This window comes from Parus major, chromosome 3 (genome assembly GCF_001522545.3).
Source record: "Parus major isolate Abel chromosome 3, Parus_major1.1, whole genome shotgun sequence".
NCBI classification, from domain to species: Eukaryota; Metazoa; Chordata; class Aves; order Passeriformes; family Paridae; genus Parus; species Parus major.
Window position 1 is genome coordinate 37774171 of NC_031770.1, and position 22445 is coordinate 37796615.

At 34.7% G+C, this 22445-nt stretch overlaps 1 protein-coding gene across 11 annotated transcripts in view; it reads left to right on the forward strand.

Annotated features, from left to right (window-relative positions):
* The window catches only part of QKI (QKI, KH domain containing RNA binding), a 147758-nt gene that overhangs the window by 35122 nt on the left and 90191 nt on the right, over nt 1–22445 (forward strand). For all 11 annotated transcript variants that reach the window (XR_001520275.3, XM_033512643.1, XM_033512645.1 and 8 more), the window contains exon 2: nt 1609–1751. Coding sequence is in view for 10 of the 11 variants with exons in the window: in XM_033512643.1 (XP_033368534.1) it covers nt 1609–1751 (143 nt within the window). In the remaining variant the exon portion in view is untranslated. The remainder of the gene's footprint in view (nt 1–1608; nt 1752–22445) is intronic.

Below are 22445 nucleotides of genomic sequence, written 5' to 3' on the forward strand. Positions count from 1 at the left end.
TTCAAAGAGATGTGCTAAAGAATTTCTTCATATACTGGAGCCAGTATAAATACTGCTTGAAGTTCCGAGGAATTTGTGCTCGTTGCCAAAATTGTGTGTAGAAGGAGATGAGTATTTTTTCCTTCAGCTGTGATTATATGGTGACAAAATTTGTGTTCCCCATTATAAACAGGTGTTTTTTACTAAATCATGGTACAGTACACATGACTGTGTCAGTTTCCAGCAGCGAAACAACTTGTTCCTGAATATGTGTTTCAGAGAGGTCTCCTGATGCCTTCCCCCACCCCACAGCTTTTCAGGTGGTGGAATCTCAGCTATTAATCATTTGCCAGAGAAGAAACTGATTATGAAACAGAGGTTACATTAATCTCTTGCCTGCTGCTATAGTTTCAAGTGATGACTTCTTTCTGTGGCTTCTTGTATTTAGATGAAAGCATAAGATTTCTGTTTTCAGTGTCATGTTTAATTCTGAAGGTTTTGAAAGCAGTTGTTGCAATTCTAAGTAAAAGACTGGAATTACTGATAACTGGCTTTGTTACAGCCCATGCTATTGTAAGTCTTTAATGCTTTGGGAACAGTCCTGTTGCAATGTTAGTTTTTGGTTTGAAACTTGGTTAATACATTCATTTTAAGTAATTCTTCAGTGATACTGAAATAATCTCATTGATTTAGTAGTTGATATGTTAGTTTAGTTAGTTATCAATCTAATTGATTGATAGTGATGCTAATGTAGATTTGAATAAAATTATCCATTTTTAACTACCTTGTTTATTACTTCTAAACTACATCTTCCAAGTAAATACTGCAAGATGTGAGTAACACAGGTGTAAATGGTAGAAACAGTACTTTGAAGTTCACCCTTGACATTCCCTGGTGTTGTTGAGGAGCTTTTCATTACTTTGATTTGAAGTAGTAGGGCTTCTGGGTGCACAGAGAGAGCTTGCCCAGGTCTCTAATACCACATTGCACTTTGTTTTTTTCATTATCTCTTTGGGGGTAGTCAGTAGAACAATATCTACCGGTTTGTTGTCATACCATGTGCTCATGAACTGTGCTATTAAGTTGTCCTATTTCCCATTGCTGAAAGATGCTCCATTTAATTTCCCAGTGCTGTAGTTAATCCCATAACTAGCAAAAGTACTGTATAGATGCATTTTTCTATTTTTTATGTTAGGTACAGATTTCTAATTTTTTTTTTCTTTCTAGCTGCTTTATTATTTAGAAAAACATTAAAGAACTGTTTTACACACCTTTAAAATGAAGTGAGCAATCTTGTAAGTGTTCTGAGAAGGTGCACATAATTTTTGCTTCAGTAGCTGAATTCCATAAACAGGATGAGTAGGTAGCAAATTTACAGACATGAGAGACATTTAAGGATGGGTGCTGCAATTTAAAAAAAAACCAACAAAACAAAACACACTGAAAACCCTCAAACAAAACAGAAGAAAAATAAACAAAACCAGAGTAGATCTTTCAGCTGCTATGATCTTCATGAGAAGAGGAAGAAAATGGCATTAAGATTTGGGAAATAGTAGAAAGAGAAAATTAACATGTTAGATTGTAATCTGTTACTGTATTTAACGCCTAATATACGTTTTTCCCCCACAGAAATTAGCAGAGTACGGAAAGACATGTATAACGACACATTAAATGGTAGTACGGAGAAGAGAAGTGCAGAATTACCAGATGCTGTGGGACCTATTGTACAGTTACAAGAGAAACTATATGTGCCTGTAAAAGAATATCCAGATGTAAGTATATCTTTTTAGTCCCTAAATTATTTTTTGATCTTTGTGATCGTCTTTAAATATAAATTTCATGTGATGCTACCCTTGGATCATGATGAGTTGCTTTGGATACTAGGGAATCAGTGTATGTTCCACTTAGCTTGATTTGCAGTGAGTGTGAGTGGAAGAAGGTTGTGTTAAATGTCAAACAAGCATGGATTGCTAAACCACAGATGTAAGATCCTAATTATCTCGTTCGTTCGGTATTGTCTGTCCTGAGACACTTGTGAAGTGAATTTGAGGAGGAAAGTAGTTCTTGGGATAGTGTTTTTTTTCCTCTTGGTGTGTCTCTAAAAGTCAGCTGCAGAATGCTTAGCAGCCCTTCAGAAACATTTTGGAGACTGAACTTAATCTCAATTACTGTTTGTCCCATACCTGTGTAACCAGTTCTGTTGCTTATAGAAGTGTCTTTATCTCAGGGTTGGTTGTTCTGTCATCTCCTCTTTCCTCACCCTGCTTAAGCAAAACTCTTTGCTTTCCTGTCAATATTGTGGTCTCCATGGGGTGTTCACTGTACACTTACCTTCTGAAGGAGAATGGTTTCATTTAACTGGAACTGTTTTGAATTCATCTGCTCTGAAGCGTTTCTAAAAACTACCTAGGAAAAACAGTCCTTTCAAAATCTATCCTGACTACCCCAACTGCTTTCATTGATCAGTGACAAAATAAGAAACTGTGTTACTCTTCCCTTACAGAATTTGCAGGTTCTGTTTCAGTAGAGGAGTGCAGGGTGCAATTAAGGGATTTGTACATTAAAGTGATATAAAGTGGAAGAAAGTACAGAACAGCAAAAATGGAAGTAACACTTGTGTATTTTTGTGGCTTTCCTTTGTATGCTTAATTTAATTAAGCTCTCCAAATGAGGTTTTATTATTTCAATGCTGCTTAGAACATACAGGCCTCTAAGTAAACCTCTCTGTGCCATGCTCCATTAAGAAACTTAAGTGCAAGTCCTTATTTTCAGAACAGAATACTTAGACAAATGCCTTCTCTCCCATTTCAACTTTTCAGGTTTTTTACTTTGGGATTAAAATATGTCTACTGGGAAAAGTGTTCAAGGAATTTGCACTGGCACTAAGGACATCTCTTTTCCCTTGTATTGCATTTTTCTTCCACATTAAACATATATGTGTCTGTATACATTTGTGTACATTCATACATGTCCCCACACCAAAAACAGTAATTCTTTTGAAACTCCTCAGAGTTACAGATTTTTTAGAGGAATTTTCCAATGCAGTTGTTACACAAAGCCATGGAAGTAGTTCTGGACTTAATACCTCCATATATCTTAGAATTATATTGCTTAGTGGCTTTTAAAAACGTTTCTTAGTTACTGAAATCTCAGTTTCATAACTTGACAATGTATTCTTTGTGAAGAGTTATTTCACTTCTTTGTGAAGTAGTTATTTTGTTGTAGTTTTTACAGAACTCGATGCTTGCTGTATAAGGATTGAGTAAGAAAAAATGTGTTGGAATTCCCTTAACTATTAAGCTGCCATTCTAGAAATCAGTGCTTTAGTAGCTTAGCTCTTCACTGCCAGTTAATTATCAAATATAATGTAAATAAGCAGGAGTTTCTCTCTAGTTACTGACAAAGTAATGATTTCACTAGCTACTGCCAGCTCTTTGCTTTGAGAAGAACCGCCTTGCAGTGGTCACTAATTTGTTTTAATAAACTCTTAGGCATTCAGAAGTTGGAGAAGCTTGTGATTTGTATACACGTGACCCATAATAAAAAGGCTGTTGGTTCTTGTGAGATGATGGATGTGAAGTGTGTGCCAGAAAATGTGATGCTTTTGCTGCTGTGGTGGGACCTGGCAGTTCAAGCTTCACTGGGGAGCCAAGCCCGGTGTTCTCAGTGTTCATTGCTGCTTGGAATGGGAGCTGCACAACCTCAATAACTGGTTAATCAACTAGAATATACCACTACATACAAATAAAAATATGTGATTTGGTGTGTGGGCCATTTCTAAAATCTTTCTGCAAGTTAGAAACTAAGTAATGTGCTTTGAATTCAGGCTAACACAGTGTTCAAAAGGTCTGGAGCACAATGATTCCAACCTGTTAAAAAAAAGAAGTAAGTAATACTTGTAAGTATTAATTTCACCCGTAAAGGTAAATTTGTGTGTAAGGATAGAAATTGTTACCTGTGAGAATTTTCACAACAGTATATGAAATTTCTTACTCATATTCAGCAGTTAATTTAGTTGTTACTAGATTTAGGAGAGACATGCTGTATAGACTATGAGAGTGAATTTCCCAGATAAATCTAGTTGATTCTTCTGTTGCCATAATTTTCTTCCAACTGACAGTCTTGTATACATTACAAAGATATAAAGTTGGATAAACCTGAAATTGCTCAGAGAAGAGTGACCAGAAACTGGCTTTCTGAATTATACTTAATAATATTTTTAGAAATTAAAAAATAATCAGCAAAATGTTAGGGTGTTTTAATAAACTTCTGTTATGGTAAATATTTTTGACTTAGAATTTTGAACATATTGGTTAGCTGATTGTAATAATACTGGATAGTATTACAGTGCTATTTTGTGCACAGTTACTCAGTTACTTGTGAGGCATAAAAATAGTGGTTTACCATAATTTTAAACAAACATGCTTTATATAGGTGTATATATAAACATACACAAAAGATGAAACAGTAAATTTTCGTAGGCCACATCACTTTGATATTGCTGTTTTACTATCCTTTGGTTAGCCACAGAAAGCGGAGTATATAAAGTTAAAGGCTAAAATAAATATATAAAATCCCCTGAAGGCTTCTCATTTGTTTTTCTAATACTTGTACATATTGAGTATTTTTAATCTAATATTTATTTGAAGGCCCTAGTTGATGTAAGGTTTAGCTTGCCAAAAAATTAATTGACCGAAACAGCCTGTAGTTTTTAAATGCTGACTGTGCAGAGTCTGAATTTCTACTTCTGTACTAGTAAGTAAGTGGAAGATATGCAAAAATCTTGCTAAGGAAGAATTAATTTTCTTTGGTGTGTTGTATTAATAAGGAGAAATTTTCTATTATGTAGTCACAGTCTGATAAATTGTGTTAACTTTGGGATGGTCTCCTTTGTGGCGCGCTTTTTTTATAGTAAGTTACTGTTTTGCAATTGGGTCTATTTGTATATGTATTTTTTCATATATTTGTCTATGTATTTTTTTTCTTCTAGCACCCTTGAAAAGGTGTTTAATCTTTATAGAAATTTTAGTATTAAAAGTGAGATTTGAGATACTTAACTTTTTGAGCCATGTGTATATGTGCCTGAAACTTGAGAGAGAACTTGTGCAAAAGGCAGCCAAGAAATGAAATTCCGTTAATTGTCTGTATTTGGCCCTTAAGTTAAAAGTGAGTTCTCTACAGTGTAATATTTATAATCTCATATAAGTCTTTACATTTGTCTATATGTTTTGAAGCCATTTCCAATTCATGGTGAAATAACTTGCATCTGAATTTTTAAAAGTAAGAAGGAAAGATGTCAGAAAAAATTGTTGATCTCCTCTTAAGAAGCAGAAGAATGGAGGATAAGCTGTTGTTTGTGAGTGAATAGTTAATAGTCTTTAGCACTTCTTATGCTTCAGATAAATGATTAATTTTCTCAAATTTCCCTAAAGAGCTGAGACTAATTTTTCTGCCTGATATCAATTTAAACAGTTTTTGGAATTAGTACCTATAAATGTTGAACTGAATAAATGTTTTTTCTATTATAATAATGGCTTTATTATTAATAAGTAGCCTGTTATCTCTGATTAATGTGAAATTCTCTGTTGGAGCTCTTCTGTGCCTCTTCAGTAAAAATGTAAGAACTCAGTAATTATCGCATCTAAAGTAGCATGTCCTTTGAGTATACTGAAGCTCAAAGGCCAGCAGTGATAAACAGCTTGTGCGTACTTTCTGACCATTTTAGTTAAAACTGTTTAATTAGTACAACACAATGATGAACACAGGGACTCATTTTACTATGGGGAACTTACTTACAAAGTGTTTAAATCCTTTTTCAATTTGTAATATCAGAGTTTAATAGCATCCCTAATATGGATTAGGAAAATGATAACATCTTCTTTTTATTGTTCTGATTCTTTTACTTAAGCTTTTCATTCCCTAATGGTAAACAGGGTAGGAGGCTAGAAGACTTAGCCTTGTTTACCTTTGCAGTTTGAAGGAAAGAGAGACTATAACTCGTCTCTGTACATAAGCTTGGGATAGAGAATGATGGCAGGGCTGCAGGAAGATTTGGAAAATGGTCAGCTACTGATGGAAGTACAAATGTATATGAAATAACGAAAGTAGTTTGATTACTAATTTTCAGTCTTAATGGGGTCATTGGAAAAGCATTCTAGTAGAAGTAACGGGAACAAAAAATTTAATTTTGATTTTGAACTCTGTATATATTCATAAGAGGCATTATGTGCTTTGGTTGCACATGGTAAGGGAATGGATTGAGAAAGGGCCCCTTTGTTTAGGTGCTGTTAAAATGGAGACTTACCCTAATATCTGTATGAAGATTTTTTTTTTACCCTTCTTATCTAATGTTTTATTAGATATTCTTCTACTACTGACCATCTGAATCACCTTTTGATTTTCTTATTTTTAGGGTTATTTTTAGGTTTTGGTTTTGTTTTTTGTTTGTTTTTTTTTTTGTTTGTTGGTGTTTTTGTTTTTGTGTGTTTTTTTTTTGTGGTTTTTTGGGTGAGTGTTTTGGTTTGGGGTTTTTTTTGGTGCAGTATGGCAGACTTTGTCATAATTTTATAAATAAGTTGGTTAAGCCTCCAGACCATGTTTGTACTTGGAGGCAAAAGGATGAAAGACAGTCTAGAATACACTGGAATTAAAAACCCTGTCCTTTAGTCCCTTACAGTAATCTTGCAGGCTGAGCATCATCTCAGCATTACCAATTAACTTGGTCCATATCTCAATTATTTTTTCTCTTTTAAACTCTTCAAGAATTTAGTGCAATTAAGTTAGGTGATTACCGTGTCATTTATCTGTTAATGATGTTCTTCCAATTTTATTCTTATTAATTTTGCTCTTTGCAGATCCTGTGGTCTTTCTGTGTGTGTAAATAAAAAGGAAGGTAGGGTGGAAATAAGACAAGTAAAGTAAGAGCTTAGTTAGTTGCATTTGCTTTGGCAATGTTCCCCTTCATATTTTTCAAAGTAAATTGGGAAATCTGGGAGAAGAAATGAGTTGCATCTGGTAGTACTAGGAAAGTTAAGCATATTTGTTAGGACATCATGTTTTTATGTTGATGCTTGGTACTTGATTAGTAACTTCTTCAAATTAGCATCATAATATTAAGCTCCTAGTTTTTAAGCATGTTTTGTATGCATGTTTACATGCCATGTCCAGCATGTATATGACACTCCATGCAGCAAGCAGTGGAATTTTTTTATTCTTTAATCAGAATACAAGTCCAGCTTGTAGGGGTAGGAATCCCTTAATCTGACATCAACAGCCAGTGCTAGACATTTGGGTGCCTCTCTTCACCATGCATTAAGAGGACTGTGCTCTATAATATAAAGTGCTAAAGAAGAATTGTAGTCTAGAAAATTAGTCTAAATAGTTAGTTTGAAGATACCTGTTACTTTTCTTTAGATGAAACAACTAAAATTATTCTAATACATTAATTTTATGAAAAATGTTTAACTGTGGGAATTACAAAATTTGAGGTTGGAAAGGAAGGGAAAGTTTTTTGGAATAGGTCTAGCATCATTGTTGAGTTCTGCAGCTCCGGGATCATGTCCAGGGAAGCTACAGTTACCAATGACTGACATGGAACACCAACGAGGTGGGCTTCTGTTCATGAAACCATTTATTCAGCACAGGAACAAACTCAGATCCAGAGACAGAGAGCCCCAACAGAGGCAGGGTGATGGGTTTAGAGGGACAGAACCAGGGTGGAGTTCAGGGTCAGGGACCACTAGGAACAGAGCAAGGGAGAAACTCCAGGGGCTCAAACCTGACCAGAAGACCCTGGGCTGCTGCCCCACCAGGGTCCGGGATGGGGTAACTCTTCCCAGGCTCACAGGGCCCATCCCCTGAGGCAGAGGGTGGAATTCCCTCTTGCCCACGCCTCTCCCTCTAACAATGCTTATCTGAAACTAAATCTTCCCCTCTCCAGGCGGGGGCACCTCACACATCGTGATTGGTTTTGCTCCTGTAGTGCCTTTCATTATGGCTCATCTCATTTTCTATGCAGAGTCAGGCTTTCAGTGGGCAATCTGATCAGAGCTGCTTCTTAGAACACTCTTCCATTTTGAATTCCGCACTTTATGTGCATGTTTCTTTCTTTCTTTCTTTCGTTACAGAAATATTTGGGTGCATGGTTTCAGTTGATTATGTACTACAACTCTCTGGTGTCAGCTTGTGCTTGCTCTTGCTGAACTGTTTTTCCTCAGAACTTTGTGTAGCAGCTCTTGCAAGACTTAAGTCTAGGAGAGCTGGGTGCAAATACAGGTAATGAAAGGTCAGCTGTGCGGCAGAGATTTGTGGCATACTGGTTTTGTTTTACACCGGTTTTTTTTTTTCAGTCTCTTCTTTGTAATGTTTATTTTGGGAAAGAAGGGTTTTATACAGAGACGAGGAACTGCTTCAGCATGATATTTTTACTTGCTTTTGTGAGGTCAGGTATGCTTGGGTACACCTGCTGAGCTTGTTGGTAGTTTTTTGTGAATTAATGTCTTGTACTTTAACTAGGATTGGGGTCTGCAGTAAACATAGAAACACATTGTGTAAATGCTGAGACAATACTTAACAGTAAGATAGAACTTACGTTTAAAACACATAGGTGAATTTGCAAATCACTCTTTAGACATCAGAATCCTTAATAGTTATACTTTATTACTCAAAATCAGGAACAGATCTTCCTTTTGCTTTAGAGAGTGGAAACAGACTCCTGAAGGATATGGGATTTGAAAAGCACAGTGTTTTAAGCAAGGAGGAAATACAGAGAGAAAAACCCTTTATTGAGGATTATGTTTTTTTTCCCCTCTGATTAGATGACAAAAGGAAACTATAGCACTAAACTGTAGTACTTTTCACAGAAACTTAACCTGGTAGCTATAATACCATGTCTTCACCCTCTCCCTCTGCAGTGGTCAGTCAGCTTTTGTCACATATATTAGATTTTTTTTCCTTTTTAGTAGCTCTGTAGTTTAGGTACTACTTATAGTCATATTTTTTATGGAGTTGCTCTTGCAAAAGTAATTTGATGCTTTCCAGTCAAAGAACAGCAGGAGTTTGGTAACTTCATAGGGGTAGATCAGTGAAATGCGAGTCTTAGGTAATTGCGCTTGCTCTGTGTTTTGCCAGGATAAAATGGCACCAAGACCCATCTAGAATTGCTATTTAATGTAGTTTTGAGTTCCAGTCAGAATATCAGCTTTTTTTGTATCTCTCCTAAATCATATGCTTAGGTAAAAATCAATTTACATGCCCTCAGTGGTAGAAGGTCTGTTGTTTGTTACTAGAGTAAGTCTGCCCACAAACCTTAAAGGTACATATTAATTAAAAAAAAAAAAAAAGAAGAAAAAAAGAAAAAGTTGCCTTTTAGCAACATAATTGAGTTTTTTGAAACAGGTGTGCTGTTTTGAGATTATGCTATTTTTGAAGTTACTAACACATTTTAAAATGTACATCACTTGTCAAGGAAAAGTTTTCAGTGTAATGCATAGCATTCGTTTGGGGTCTGAATTTTTTCCATATTTCAAAAGAACAGATTATTTTGCTCCTTGTACGTGTCTCATTGGTGTTGGTCAATTGGTTCTCTTATGTCTAAGTTTCCTTGAGAGGAAGATTGTACACAAATCCACCTTTGGGAATAAACTTTACTTTTAGGCATTTCCTTCCATTTTCCATTTTTTGTTTCACTACTTGAGAACTGTCATTTATGTATGTGTCCTGGTTTGGAATGTTGGATTTAAAAAGCACAAAATCTGTGTCAATAGGTATCTCTGCATAGGAGATTTTAGGTTTCTGTAGCTAATAGATAATTTCATCAATTGTAGTATGGATCTACTCGGTTTATGAAATTAGTCTCTGCTGTATTTTAATGCTAGTAGGTAAACTAGTTGGACCCTGTTGTTTAATTTCAGTCACTTTGGCAAAATATTAATTCATAGTTCTAAGCTTTTATGTTTCTTTTCTCTTTAAGAGCAGTGTGTAGTAGTGAAGACGCTGATTCCTTTTGAAATTTGCTGCACTACTTTGAGTGAATTCTTCTTTCCAATGCATTTAGTACTTTAAGAATAATAATTTTGCTTGATGAGCAGCCAGTTATTTTTTACACTTTATTTGTACTCTGTTGTCTCTTATTTTATAGTATAGCATTTCCCCTCTTCAGGAAGGCTCATGCACCTGTCTTAATCGTGTACATTCATCCACCCAACACTTCAGTTGCTGAGGTTGATTAATGCTTTTTCAGAAGGTTTCTGTCTCTTTAGAGTATTGATGTAAGCCTGATCAGTCTCTCTCAGCTGTGTGGTTTATAAACACTCAGAGCATACTGACCAAAAAATTCGAGTTTGTTCTAGTTGCAGATGTGATCTCTGGTGTCAGAGGATGCTGAAGGCTCTGCCCTGTGTTCAGTGGTACAGGGACTGCTTGTTTTGGGAAGATTATTAATTAAATTGTGATTTAAAGTTGTCTTAAATATGCAACAGTTTGCAGATTATTTTTTTTCTCTGTGAAGTACAGATTGTCTAAAGATGTGAATGGTGCATTAAATACATATCTCGGTACTGCTGTTCCATCTGGAAATGACCCATTGTTATATTGCTGATGTATTTAAGTACTGATGATAATGAATATATTATTCAAATCAACATCTTAATTGTCTGGGTCTCGCTATTTAACCTAGTTGTTTGAATTTTATAATTTGAACTTGTTAATTTGATCACCATTTTTTAAAAACTGAGTGTCACTTGCATTAAAAGTAGAGGAAAGTTGATGTCTTTCAACACAAATACTCAAATAGTGCCTCTTGGGCTTCAATCTCACTAGATTCTTTCAAATTATTCTAGCCACAATAATATTTTGCATATCTTTTTTTCTTCTGCAAGTGCAAATGTTGTCCTTAAGACTTGAGAAGTTGTAAACAGTGGCCTTTGAGTCTTTGTGAAGGACTCCACTTTTTTCTGTGAGTCAGCTGATGGACAAGCTAAAACAAGAGAGACCTGAAACTCTGGTTTTGTAACATAGATAGGGCTGGAACGTATATATCTCTAAATCTCAAGTCACTACAGACAGGTAGGCTGACACGTAAACCTGAAGTACATTTCAAAGCCTCATGTTATAACTTTCTTCTGCTGTTTCTCCTGTGATAAGTAAGAGGTAATTCCTCTTCTGTTGCAGTGTCTGCAGTGATGTTGGTCATCACAGAGCTGTAAGAAGTGGTAGTACCCCATCTCCTTACTTTCAAATCCCAGAGTAAAAGGCAAAAGTTAGTAGAAATGAAGCCTGACTGTAGCAGTTGTTGATAAGCTGCTCTTTCAGTAGTGTTGTAATTGTTGATATTCAGGATAATAGATTCAGTATGATTTGATACCCAAAGGTGCTACTATTACTGTATTACTGGGCTGTAATACTGCTGCTCTTAGTGCTTGATGCTGGCTGAAGCACATAACTCTGTAGTGCTTATGTTGTGGGGCATGTACCCTTAAATGCTCACAACAAGGTGAGCTTTTGAAGGTGTTTCAGGTGCTTTTCAGTTTTCACTCATTTGTCTTTTTATGTGTTGCCTTCTTACAGTTAGAACATAGACTTAAGGTTTGCTAAGAGGTTTCAGCAGAAGTCATTTACAGCAAACAAGGCAGATTAGACTGTAAAACACTAAAGGAAATATTAGGTACTACACTTAGACTGTCTTCTGTGTTTCTGACCTGTTCTGTGGATTTAGGTTTGAAATTTGCAAGTTTGCCTATTATGGAAGCTGTAAATACATAGAGAAATGTTCTTGTAACAATGTTTCCAGAAGGTGAATGGAATTACTAGTTTAATTTTTCATTTCATTATGGTCAACACTGAGAAATCTCTTTCTTTAGAAAAGAAATTTCTTTTTTTTTTTTTTTAAGAAAAAAATATTTGTACAACAGCAAATAGGCATTAAGAGTTTCTAATCTTACTTTCTTTTACATTTGAAGTATATCACTTAGTCTGTAGTAGAATGAGAAATTATACCAGTTAGATAATTCTACTGGGTTTTGTTCTAAATTTTGGAAGGGGAATTGCCTTTGTTTTGATGAAACAATTTAAAATTACTTTCTCTGATATGTCTCAGTATTTTCATGAAATTCTAGACCTGGTTTGGTAAATAAACCCCTAATGAATGTGAAGTAGGATAAACTGTGTACAAAGCTATGACTAAGCATGATGTTTATTTAGAAAGTGAGGTTTTTTAGTTCTGCGTGTGAAGTACTGCAAGTATTTTCAATATATTTAAGGATAGAAATAAGTACTTCAGAATTTGATGTGTCTTAGATGAGGTAAGAATTCTGATTCACCTTCCCCTAAGAATTCATAAAATTCAGTTCATTTTACTATAGAGCTCCTAGTCTATGAATGAAACTGCAGTTGTGTTACCAATTCTCAAGTGTGTGTTAAAGGAGCAAAGCAAAAATTATCTACATATTGGTTCTGATTAGAAGTTACAATTTAGTCAGCTAAATTAAGCAATTAAAATCAGCCACATGAATGAAAAGCAAGTTTGTTTAGGAATGGTGAACACCTTACTTTCTTACTCACTTCAGAAGCTTGATAAAATGCATTTTTTCCAAAAATACCTTGCTTGAATATGGAAACTTTCATCACAGCTGTAATTAGTAAGGCCTATCTTTATCCACAAAACAATACTATGCATCTTTATCGTGGGGTTTAGTTACTTGGTGAGATGTTTTACTTCTCTATTTTTAACTTTGCTTATGAAAGAGTGCTATTATGGAGGAAAAAATAGTAATTGCTATTTATATAGTACTGTGTTGAGGTCTTCTGATTTGGAAGTGTGCAATTTCTGTGTTTCCTCCCTTCCCATCTTTCAAGGTGGCAAATAAAAATATTTTGTAGCTTAGAATTATAAAAGGCTGAATAATTCAGCATAAAATCTGTTGCCTTAAAGGGATGAAGAACTTTGTCTAAAGTTCCAGTAACTAATAAAATAAAATTAAGTGGTTACTGAGAACCTCTTCTTTGCATAAACAAGTATAACCTCAAAGCCTGTTTCTACAAAGTCTGTTTTTCCTTTTGAGGACAGGAAAAGTGACTGCATTTATCTTGTAAATTAAAAAAAGAGAATAATGTCCCTTAAGTACAAGAATTCTATTTCTGCTTAGTATTTTTTACTATAGTATCGCTACTTGCAATGGTGTGCTCCAACTTAAATGTATCTTTCTCGCTTCTAATTACTGAGAAATGGAGGCAGTCTACAGCTAAATTGCCAACTTAAAGTGCCTTGGGTAATGTCATATGTAGTCACATCTAATTAAAAGGTATTATTATGGAAATTAGTTGTTGGACTGTATATCCTGAGGATCCTTTGTTGCTGGAATATGAGTTTAATGATGTAAACTGTGAGGCTTAGAGGGCACTGCTGGATCCTACAGTTAGGTTTTGGAGACCAATCTACACACAGCACAACTTGTTAATTCTCTAGATAAATGTGTCATGATTCCCAAATAGAGCATGGAATTGAACAATTTTTACTCATCTCCTGGTGTTATTGAAACTGATGTCTTGTCAGTGTTCTGAAAACCGCATCTTAGTGAATAGGATGAAACAGATTTTTCACTATCTCGCTTAAGCATGCCTACTATTAGATTGTTCGCAGGATCTGATTTCCTGAGAGAGTTTCTGTTAACAATCTTTCAATTACTGTTTAAAGGTTTTTATGACCACTTAAAGGAGGGAACTACCAAACGGTTCTGTGGGCCTTTAAATAATTGCAAATGGGAATCTAATGATAACAGAGATTCCCATTTTAAAACCATGAAATTGTTAATTTGTCTATCTTTACAGCTTTCTCACTTATGTTGATAATTCTAAGCAATTTAAAATCCAATTATTTCCAAAATACGACAGTAATTAGATTAGTGTTTTTACATGAACAGAACATGTAGCATAAAAAAAAATATTTTTGAGGGATATTATTTTAGTTATTTGAAGTGGAATTGAAACTACCCAATTAAGATTCTCTTTAAACTTGTGCAATGAGGAAAAGGGTTAATGTTAAAAACAATATTAGATGGAAAGAAAATGTGACTTTAGTTTATATTATAATGTGCAAAAAGTAATGAGGAAGCAGAGGTGAAGCAGATAGTGTACAAACAGGAGGGGATTTTTTTTTTCCTGTTAGAATAAACAGTGTTGCTAATTAAACATGCTAAAAGAACAAATTGGTTATTTCACTAAAGATCTAAACGTAATATTTATGCAAACAACTACACAATTTATAAACAGTAAAAATGAGTCCAGAAGTGGTGGGAGGGAAGCAAAACCCAAAATGCTTTTTGCTTGAGTGTGTATGACAAGGCATGGCTTCTGTCTCTGGTAAGTGATAAGGTCTCTGCTTTGTTCTTGTGTGTTCTTGTATCTTCTTGTCCGCTGATCCAGCCCGCAGTGTTGTCAGCTCTGTGAGGAATGTCAGGAGGCTGGAGCAAAAGGGACATTAGATGGTTGACACTGAGGGATGGCAGTAAATGAGATGGGAGCTAAATATATAGGTTTGTGACATTCTAGCAGCTGGCTAAAGTCCTGCTGTTTGTTGCTTGGGTATACTAGCCTTAAAAAGGAAGAGAATGCATTGTAGCGCGGAGAAGAAAAAAAACAGCTGGTGGCTTATCAGTCAGCGCTAGTGACAGAGAAGGTTAAAGAGTTTGAAAGGACAAATCTTGAAAGAGTGCTTTTATTAGTAACATTACATTTTTAATTTCGTTTGAGTAGTTTTATAAAAGTACTCCAGAACTTGGCTTGTTCAGCTTAAAAAAAAGACGTGAATCCTTTGTTTGTTGTCCAAATAAAATTACTTGAAAAATTTGCATATTTACTTTTGATTCAAGCCGTTTGTTAGGTGATTTTTACAGTAACTTACTTTTTGATGTTTTCTTGTTCCATAATGGGACTCTTGGAAACAGTTTGATTCTTAATAAAGTATCTTGGAGTTAATGCCTAGTTTAGGAGAAAAAAAGGCTTATTTTTCTAATAAATGAAAGCATTAATGCCCTCAAATGGTATAAACTTGATGTATCTTAATCCCCATCTTTATTAGAGATAGAAAAGTGCCATGTGATTTAAATATGATTTTATGTTTGATGCCCTTTCAAAGTGAAACTGAATGTTTAGAAGAATCTGTGTCTAATTGCTTAAAACCTTCATATTTGATGTGTAACTTACAACTCCATCTAGTTCTTGCAGTGAGGGCTGTTTGAATGTAGGCTTGAAATAAGTACAGCACCTTAGTTGAAAGGTTAGTCAGGTTTGATACTTTTTGCTGCTTCTTCATGTCTGAAATTTTCAGTTTCTTCTCAAGGATCTGTTCAGGTTCTTCAACCCAGACTTGATTGTTACCACAGTCTCATAGCTGACTCAAAGAGAAATGAAGAGCAGGACATCATCTATGGCTCCTCATCAAGTAAGGCAGTACTGAAGAAGCCTTTCTGTCGTCTTTTGTACGCACAGGGAGTGTCTGTGTTGGGGGTACTCTGATGCAGGCTTGACAAAGGTCCCTGAAAGAGGCCATGGGCTAAAGACGTGAAACTGTACAATTCAGCTTAAAGCCTTCAGTGGAGAGGACTTTCCCTTCTTGTTTTTAGTGTTCCTTGTGCTGTGGCATACTCTTGATAGGATGGGAAGAGATCAGGAAATTCCAGATCTCCTGCTCTTGGCAGGAATTGGTCTTCCAGTTGGTCCCCTTCCTTAGAGTTTGTTGGAGTGTTTGTGGAAGCGAGGTGTAACCCAGCAGCTTAGTGCCAGCTTTCACAAGACTGCAACAGTGATAGCTGGATCTTATTTGTTTTTCTGGTTTTCTTCCTATTATAGGAGCAGCTTCTGCTTGTGAGAGTGGTACTATAGTAGGTTTTTTATAATTTTGAGATGTCTTGCATTAATTTATATTTGTATATTTTTTTCTTTGCTATGGTATGCAAAAGTTCAGGTGGTTTGTACGTAGTGGGATGTACCAGATAAGGTTTTCAGGCCTTTTTTTCAAGTTTCAGTTGAATAAAAGAAATTAAAGAGATTTGAGCTGCTTTGCTCAGGGAGTTCCATGTATTGTGTTCAGGCAGATTGACTTTTTTTTAATGTACCTTTGTATAGAGATTTATGGCTGTGGAGCTGTATTTGAAAGTCTTCTCTTGTGTTTAGTACACGATGCCATTTCTGAAAAACTGGTTCCTTTTTTAATTAGCACAGCAACTCTTTGTGAATCTTCATTTTGAATTCTGTAACTTGTTTAGTCCAATGCCAATATTACCTACATTTTACATTATACAAAAATACCAGAATAAATATCAACAGAACTCAGCTAATCTAATAAACTTGCCTTTATTACTTCTGTGTACCTAATGCAGTTTATTTATAGTATTAGCTTTTTCCCAAGTGATTGTTTAATTCTGCACAGTAAAAAACAAAAACACACGGCTTTTGCAGCTTAATGTTAGAGGTCAGTGATTTGAGAGTTATTCTTAAATTCTCTCTACCTTTGTAGTCTGTTATCTGACTTCCGCTGCTTCTCTTGAAAGGAACTTGGGGAGTGCAACATCTTCAATGTTTTGAAATTCCTTGATTCTTTGACAATATAATTTAAGGTCTTATGGTTGCATTTGTTTTTACAAAAAACATCTCCCTTTAGATTTGGATTACTTTCTACCTTCCATCTGAAGGTTCTATTATCATAATGGCAGAACTATATGGTGGAGGTGTAATTTTTCTACAGGAAAATAGATTTATTACTCAATCCTAGGACAGTAAAGCTTCTTAGTATTCACTTAATTTTGAACGAAATGGTAAATCTCTTGGCATAAATGTTTATATCTTGGATTAGTTTTTAGAAAATGCAATTGGAAAGAATATTGATTAGAGGTGGTAATTTGCCAAATCAAGAAGATTAGGATATCTATTTTTTTGGTATGCTGTTAGATAGACTGATCTTCAAATTGGTCAAAGAATTGAAGAAATTACATTAGCTATTTAGCAATTAATCTGGGAAAACAATGCCTTTGATATTAAAGATGCTACTGTTGTGTTAACATAGAAATTGATTTTTTTATTTTTCCACATATGATACCCCATGTATATATGGTGTTTAAAAAATAAAGTGGAATCTTCTGCCCAGAGGAGCTGAAAATACATTTTCTGGGAAGACTGTGTTAGTGGTTCAGTGTTGTTCAATGGATGAAAAGTAAGTTGGCATCCTAGATAACATTTTGAAGATACTGAGTTTTGTATATACAGGAAGTACTACATCGTGAATTCTTACAACTGTATTTTGGTGATGAGTTCTGACAGATATGTATTTGAAACAGATGACAAAGGAAAACTGCAGGTTGGCTTCTCTGATTAGCTGTAATGCATTCAGCCAACTAGGTGTAGCTACTCAGATGTCACATTAATTAGAATTAGAATTTCAGTGCTAGAAATTAAGTTTATTTAGATAAATATCTAGCTACATTTCATTAAAAATTTTCAATACCTAACAGAAACAACACCAGATATTTAATTTTAATTTGCTCAGGTCCTCCTTTAAACTACAAGTTTAGAATTTGGAGAAAAAAGTTGTGTCCTTCAGTGTATTATTTTTTATTTGTTTTTATCTTTCAGTCTGTGCTTTGAGATTTCTTTGTTCTTTAATCAAGAAAGCTGTATTGCCAGTTATTAAAATGACCTGGAAAGCTAGCCTGATTTTTATTTTATTTCATTTTTTTTACAGATCTGGTCTAACGTATTTACATGAGGTTTGTAAAGCTGTTTGTCAGTTAAACATGCTCTCAAAGCCTTCAGCAGAGGTTATTAGAGGTGAACGATGTGGATTTAAAGGATTTTGTAATTCATTCTAAATCCCAGATATACTTTTAAATGCATTTTTTTTCTTTTTTTTTTTTTTTTAAGGAGCATTTTAAGCATTAGGATGTGGTCTGCTGGGTAAAAATGATAGTTTACTGACATCACATGGATAATCTGGTTTGTCTGTTTTACAGCTGCAGTGTTCAGAAAGATTCTGAGCTTTTTGAATGATCACTGTATCAGTGGCTGATACTCTGCTCAGTCAGGAGCAAATGCGAATAATCTGTAATAATCTGTAGTGGGCAAGTCACCTCTACCAACAAAACTAACATTGCAGAATTACGGCATGTAAATTGTAGCACCCTTACAGGACCTGAAGGGAACCTACAAGAGAGCTGGAGAGGGTCTTTTAGGATAGGTCAAGGGGGAGTGGATTTAAACTGAAAGAGGGTAAGAGGGTAGAATTAAATTAGATGTTAGGAAGAAATTCCTCACCCTTAGGGTGTTGAGACAGTGGAAGAGGTTTCCCAGAGAAGCTGTGGATGCTCCATCCCTGGAAGTGTTCAAGGCGAGGTTGGATGGATCTCTGAGCAACCTGGTCTGGTGGCAGGTGTCCCTGCCTCTGGCAGGAGTTTGGAATTATACTTCAAGTTCCCTTCCAACCCTAACTATTCTATAATATTATGAAATGCAATAAGTTGATATATTTATTTTAAGATGGTTGTGTTGCCATTGCATTGGGGCTTTAATTGTATGGTGGTGCTTCATAAAAACAATTTAATTTTTATTGTTGCAAGCAATATTTCTATTAAAATTAATCACCCAGTTAATGTAACCTCTGTTTTCTATCTGAAATTATATGGTGTGCTGTTTATTTTGGCACATTCCAGAACACAACTGAATGTAGTATTTCATTTGTTAAGTAATGTTACAGTGCCAGAATACAGGTACTAGCAAAGAGAACTTAATAGTGGAATAGGACTCAGGGTTGTCCTTTGAGAATTTAGTACTTGTGATTCTAGTAAAGACAGACATAGTTGAAGTGGCAAAATCTTAAATTGCAACAAATCATGATTTGTCATATTAAAAAATCCTAAAAGTTCTAATTTATTGTGCCACCTGTTTTAATGTTATTTAGAGAATATCACCAGTAAGAAATAATAGACGAGTAATTTTTAAGGTAGACCAAACTGCTTGTTACGGTAATCCATCCTTTAAACCACTAAATGCATATTGCTGACGTCTGAGAAGGGAAGGCAGCAGTTTTAATCCTATAGCGAGAACAAGCTGCTACTGTTCATCACTGATGGTTTACTGTCTTCTTAATAAAGTTTTACTGGAAAACATAGATAAATTTGTATCAGCATTTCTTATTAAAGATCATTAAGATTATTAAAGAGTAGTATGTAGGCAAGGTCTGTTTAGTGACTGCAACAAATGCTAAATACTATGCTCGGTTTTTGTGAGCCAACTGACTTGCAGCATGTGTGTGTTCATTCAGGAGATTTTATTTGGTTCTGAATATAATGTGAACAATTCAGTGTTTGAGTTGTGCTGATGGTGCCAGTGTTCTAGATGAGGTGAATTAGAGGTTAAACAACGTTGAGGTGGTCTGACTCATGCATGCCATGAAACATAAATACCCCAGTACTTAGAAGACAGACTTAAGTTGTTCTCTCCTGCTCCTCATAGTGCTAACTAATAAGTTTGATAAAGCTACTGGAGATCTTTCTCCTTTCTGGACATCCCATAGAATCTGTACTGTTCTAATTGACTTCAGAAGCTGTGCTTAAAAACCCAGCTGAATAGAATGTAATTTAAAGGAATTTAACATGTTACCAAAATTACTCCTACACTAACTGCATTATGCAATTCTTAAATGTAGTACTGGGAAAGAGTAATAGATACAGATATTTGTAGGCAGAGAACTCATTTCCTCTGTTACTAGCTGAATTTTTCATTGGAACCTCTGCAGTGAGTAATAGGCAAAACCTTTGCCCTAATGTGTTACTTTCCTCCAGATGTTGATATTTCTTGTCTAGTATATCAAACTTCAAAACACTGAATGTTAACATTCAGTTAAGAACACTTTGTTCTTCTGTTGCACAAATACTATGTTTTAGTAATGTATGACAGTTATGTTCATGTCCTTTGTTTTTGCATTAATACATGTTTTACTGGTGTTTTTGAACTAGACCAAGCTGGTTTTACTCCCACAATAATTATAAGCTCTTTCCCATAACAAGACAAGTTGTTATCTGGCTTTGATGTTGAAAAGCGATTATGGTAACTCAACTAAACTAAAAAAACCTAAAGAACTAAAAAAAAACCACCCCAAAATGCCCCCAACCCTATAATCTTTGTTAAAAATGTATGCAGTGTACTAAATAAAGATGGAACCAGTCTGAGTGCATTACATATGTACTGAAAATTATGCTTCAGCCATTTAATACACTAAGGAAAAGAAAAAAATCTTTTCATTATCTTCTTTTGAAGATGTTGTTATCCTCTTCGTGTCCACTCAAATTTTGGAGAATTACAACTACTTTAAATATTTCAGCTGTAGTGACCCTTTTATTGAATGTTGGGATTAAATTGCTTACACTTGAAGTAATCTCAGAGGTAGTTCAACAGATGTGCTAGAAGTTTTGATTTTGTTTATCTAGCACAAAAGTACCTAATTGAAAATATGACAGATCCTAATTTTCTGATGGTTGATGCTCTGTATTTTATTCTCCAGTACCTTAATCATTTTATTTTTGTGTTTAAGTGATGAAGAGATTATTTAATGATAATTTGTATGTATAAGTTGCTTACAGCACAGCATTTCTAATTTACTACTTCATCACTTAAATGCTTCAAAAATTCTAATTTAGGTTTGATTATAGTATTAGAATGGTATATATCAGATACACACAGTAATGTAAGTAAATGTATTTTACACACAGTAAATGTAAGTGGATATATTTGACATAAACAGATTATATGTGTCATGATGATATTTACTACATGTGTACTTTGGCCTTTACTTGGTTATTTTGCTTAGAAAACATGCCAAATTGAGGGATAGAGAGAATGTTTCTCATGCATTGTTGTCTGCAGGAGCTCTTCTGTTAGGTGGGTTTGGTAGAGACTTGGGAAAACAACTTCACGTGTTGTCACTAGCAGTCTTAACAACTACCTAAGGTTAGTTTGTATGCAAAAACTAACTTCTAAATGTGGTTACTATTGTCTGTGTACACTGTATTGACAATGATAATACCATCTGCTTTGTCAGCTTCTCCTCCCCTTAAAATCTCATCAGATAATTTGTTTTTCTTAACTATATTACAAACTTGCCAAATCCGCCACAGCACATTTAATCCTCAGACTACATGTTAATGCAGTTAATGAAAGATTTCACAATTTCATCATTACTACTGAAACATTATACTTTTCCCTCTTGATTTCTGAAATATATACAAGTGACTGTTTATGTAAATTTGGCCTTTGTTTTTAGTTAATCTATAATGTGGTCACTGAGTAAGTTGTGTATGGGAGGCACTTGTTTTTATTTGGTAGTAATTCATACTGCTTCAACAAAATCCATGTAGCCATTTTCTCTTGAGATAAGTGTGGTGTTGAATCTCTGAAAATACTTTAAAAGACATGAAATATATCTGAGGTTTTGGCTTCATGGAAAAAAAAACTTTCTGTTCTGTTAATCCCAACCTACCAAAAAATGTAGTGGTATCATCTTCTGTATGGGAGGAGATAGTGGCAATACTTTCAAATATTTAAAGAAAATACTTTGACTGAAAGAAGGTGGGGGCTGTAAATGTTAACTGGAAGGTTATGTATTTAATCCATAACTGCTACTTTACTGACAAATTACATGTGTACAGGTGTAAATGCTAGTTCCCTTAACAATATGTGCTTGTGTTTGTACATTTACATGTACAGAAATGCACATCACTACAGCTGTAGTGTTTTTGTGCTTGTAAAAAACCCAACTAACCAAACATCTCCCTCCCCACAAAAAAAAAAACCCAAAACAAGAAAAAAACCCAAAGCAACAACCAAAAGTCAATTTTTTTGACAAAGTTGTTATTGTGGAAATGGTTATATGGTCATGATATACTAATGGAATAAATACTGGAAAGTGTTACTGCTAGATAGGATAAGCAGTATCCTGTAGTAGGGTAAATTACCTATTTGCCATTTCTTTTTTCCTACAAAATGTTTGAGATGGCTTTCTCAGAAATTCATTCTTAAAGGTACCTATCTATAATTTTATGCTACAAGCTTTGTTTTCTTTATTAAACACTAAACTGCCTAACTGAAAGCATAAAATCTTAGGGTTTAATATGCAGTATTTTGTTTTCTAATACTTCAAGTGGTTTTATACTTGTTTCAAGTTAGAGGCTTTCAGAAAATCAAATCAACCATGCGTATCTGATTTTTTTTTAATGATTGTCTAAGACGTGGCTGAGAGCAGTGCAAGATTTTCTAAGAAATGCAAAAAAATAACTGCATTACCAGTGTCATAAAACAATATTTCTTTGAAAATAAGACAATGGGAAAAAAAAAACACCTAAATTTGCTAATTTTGATGGGCGAGTGAAATCTTCATTGGGTTCAGAGTCCATTCTTGTATTTTTGTGAGCATAGAGCTATTTTTT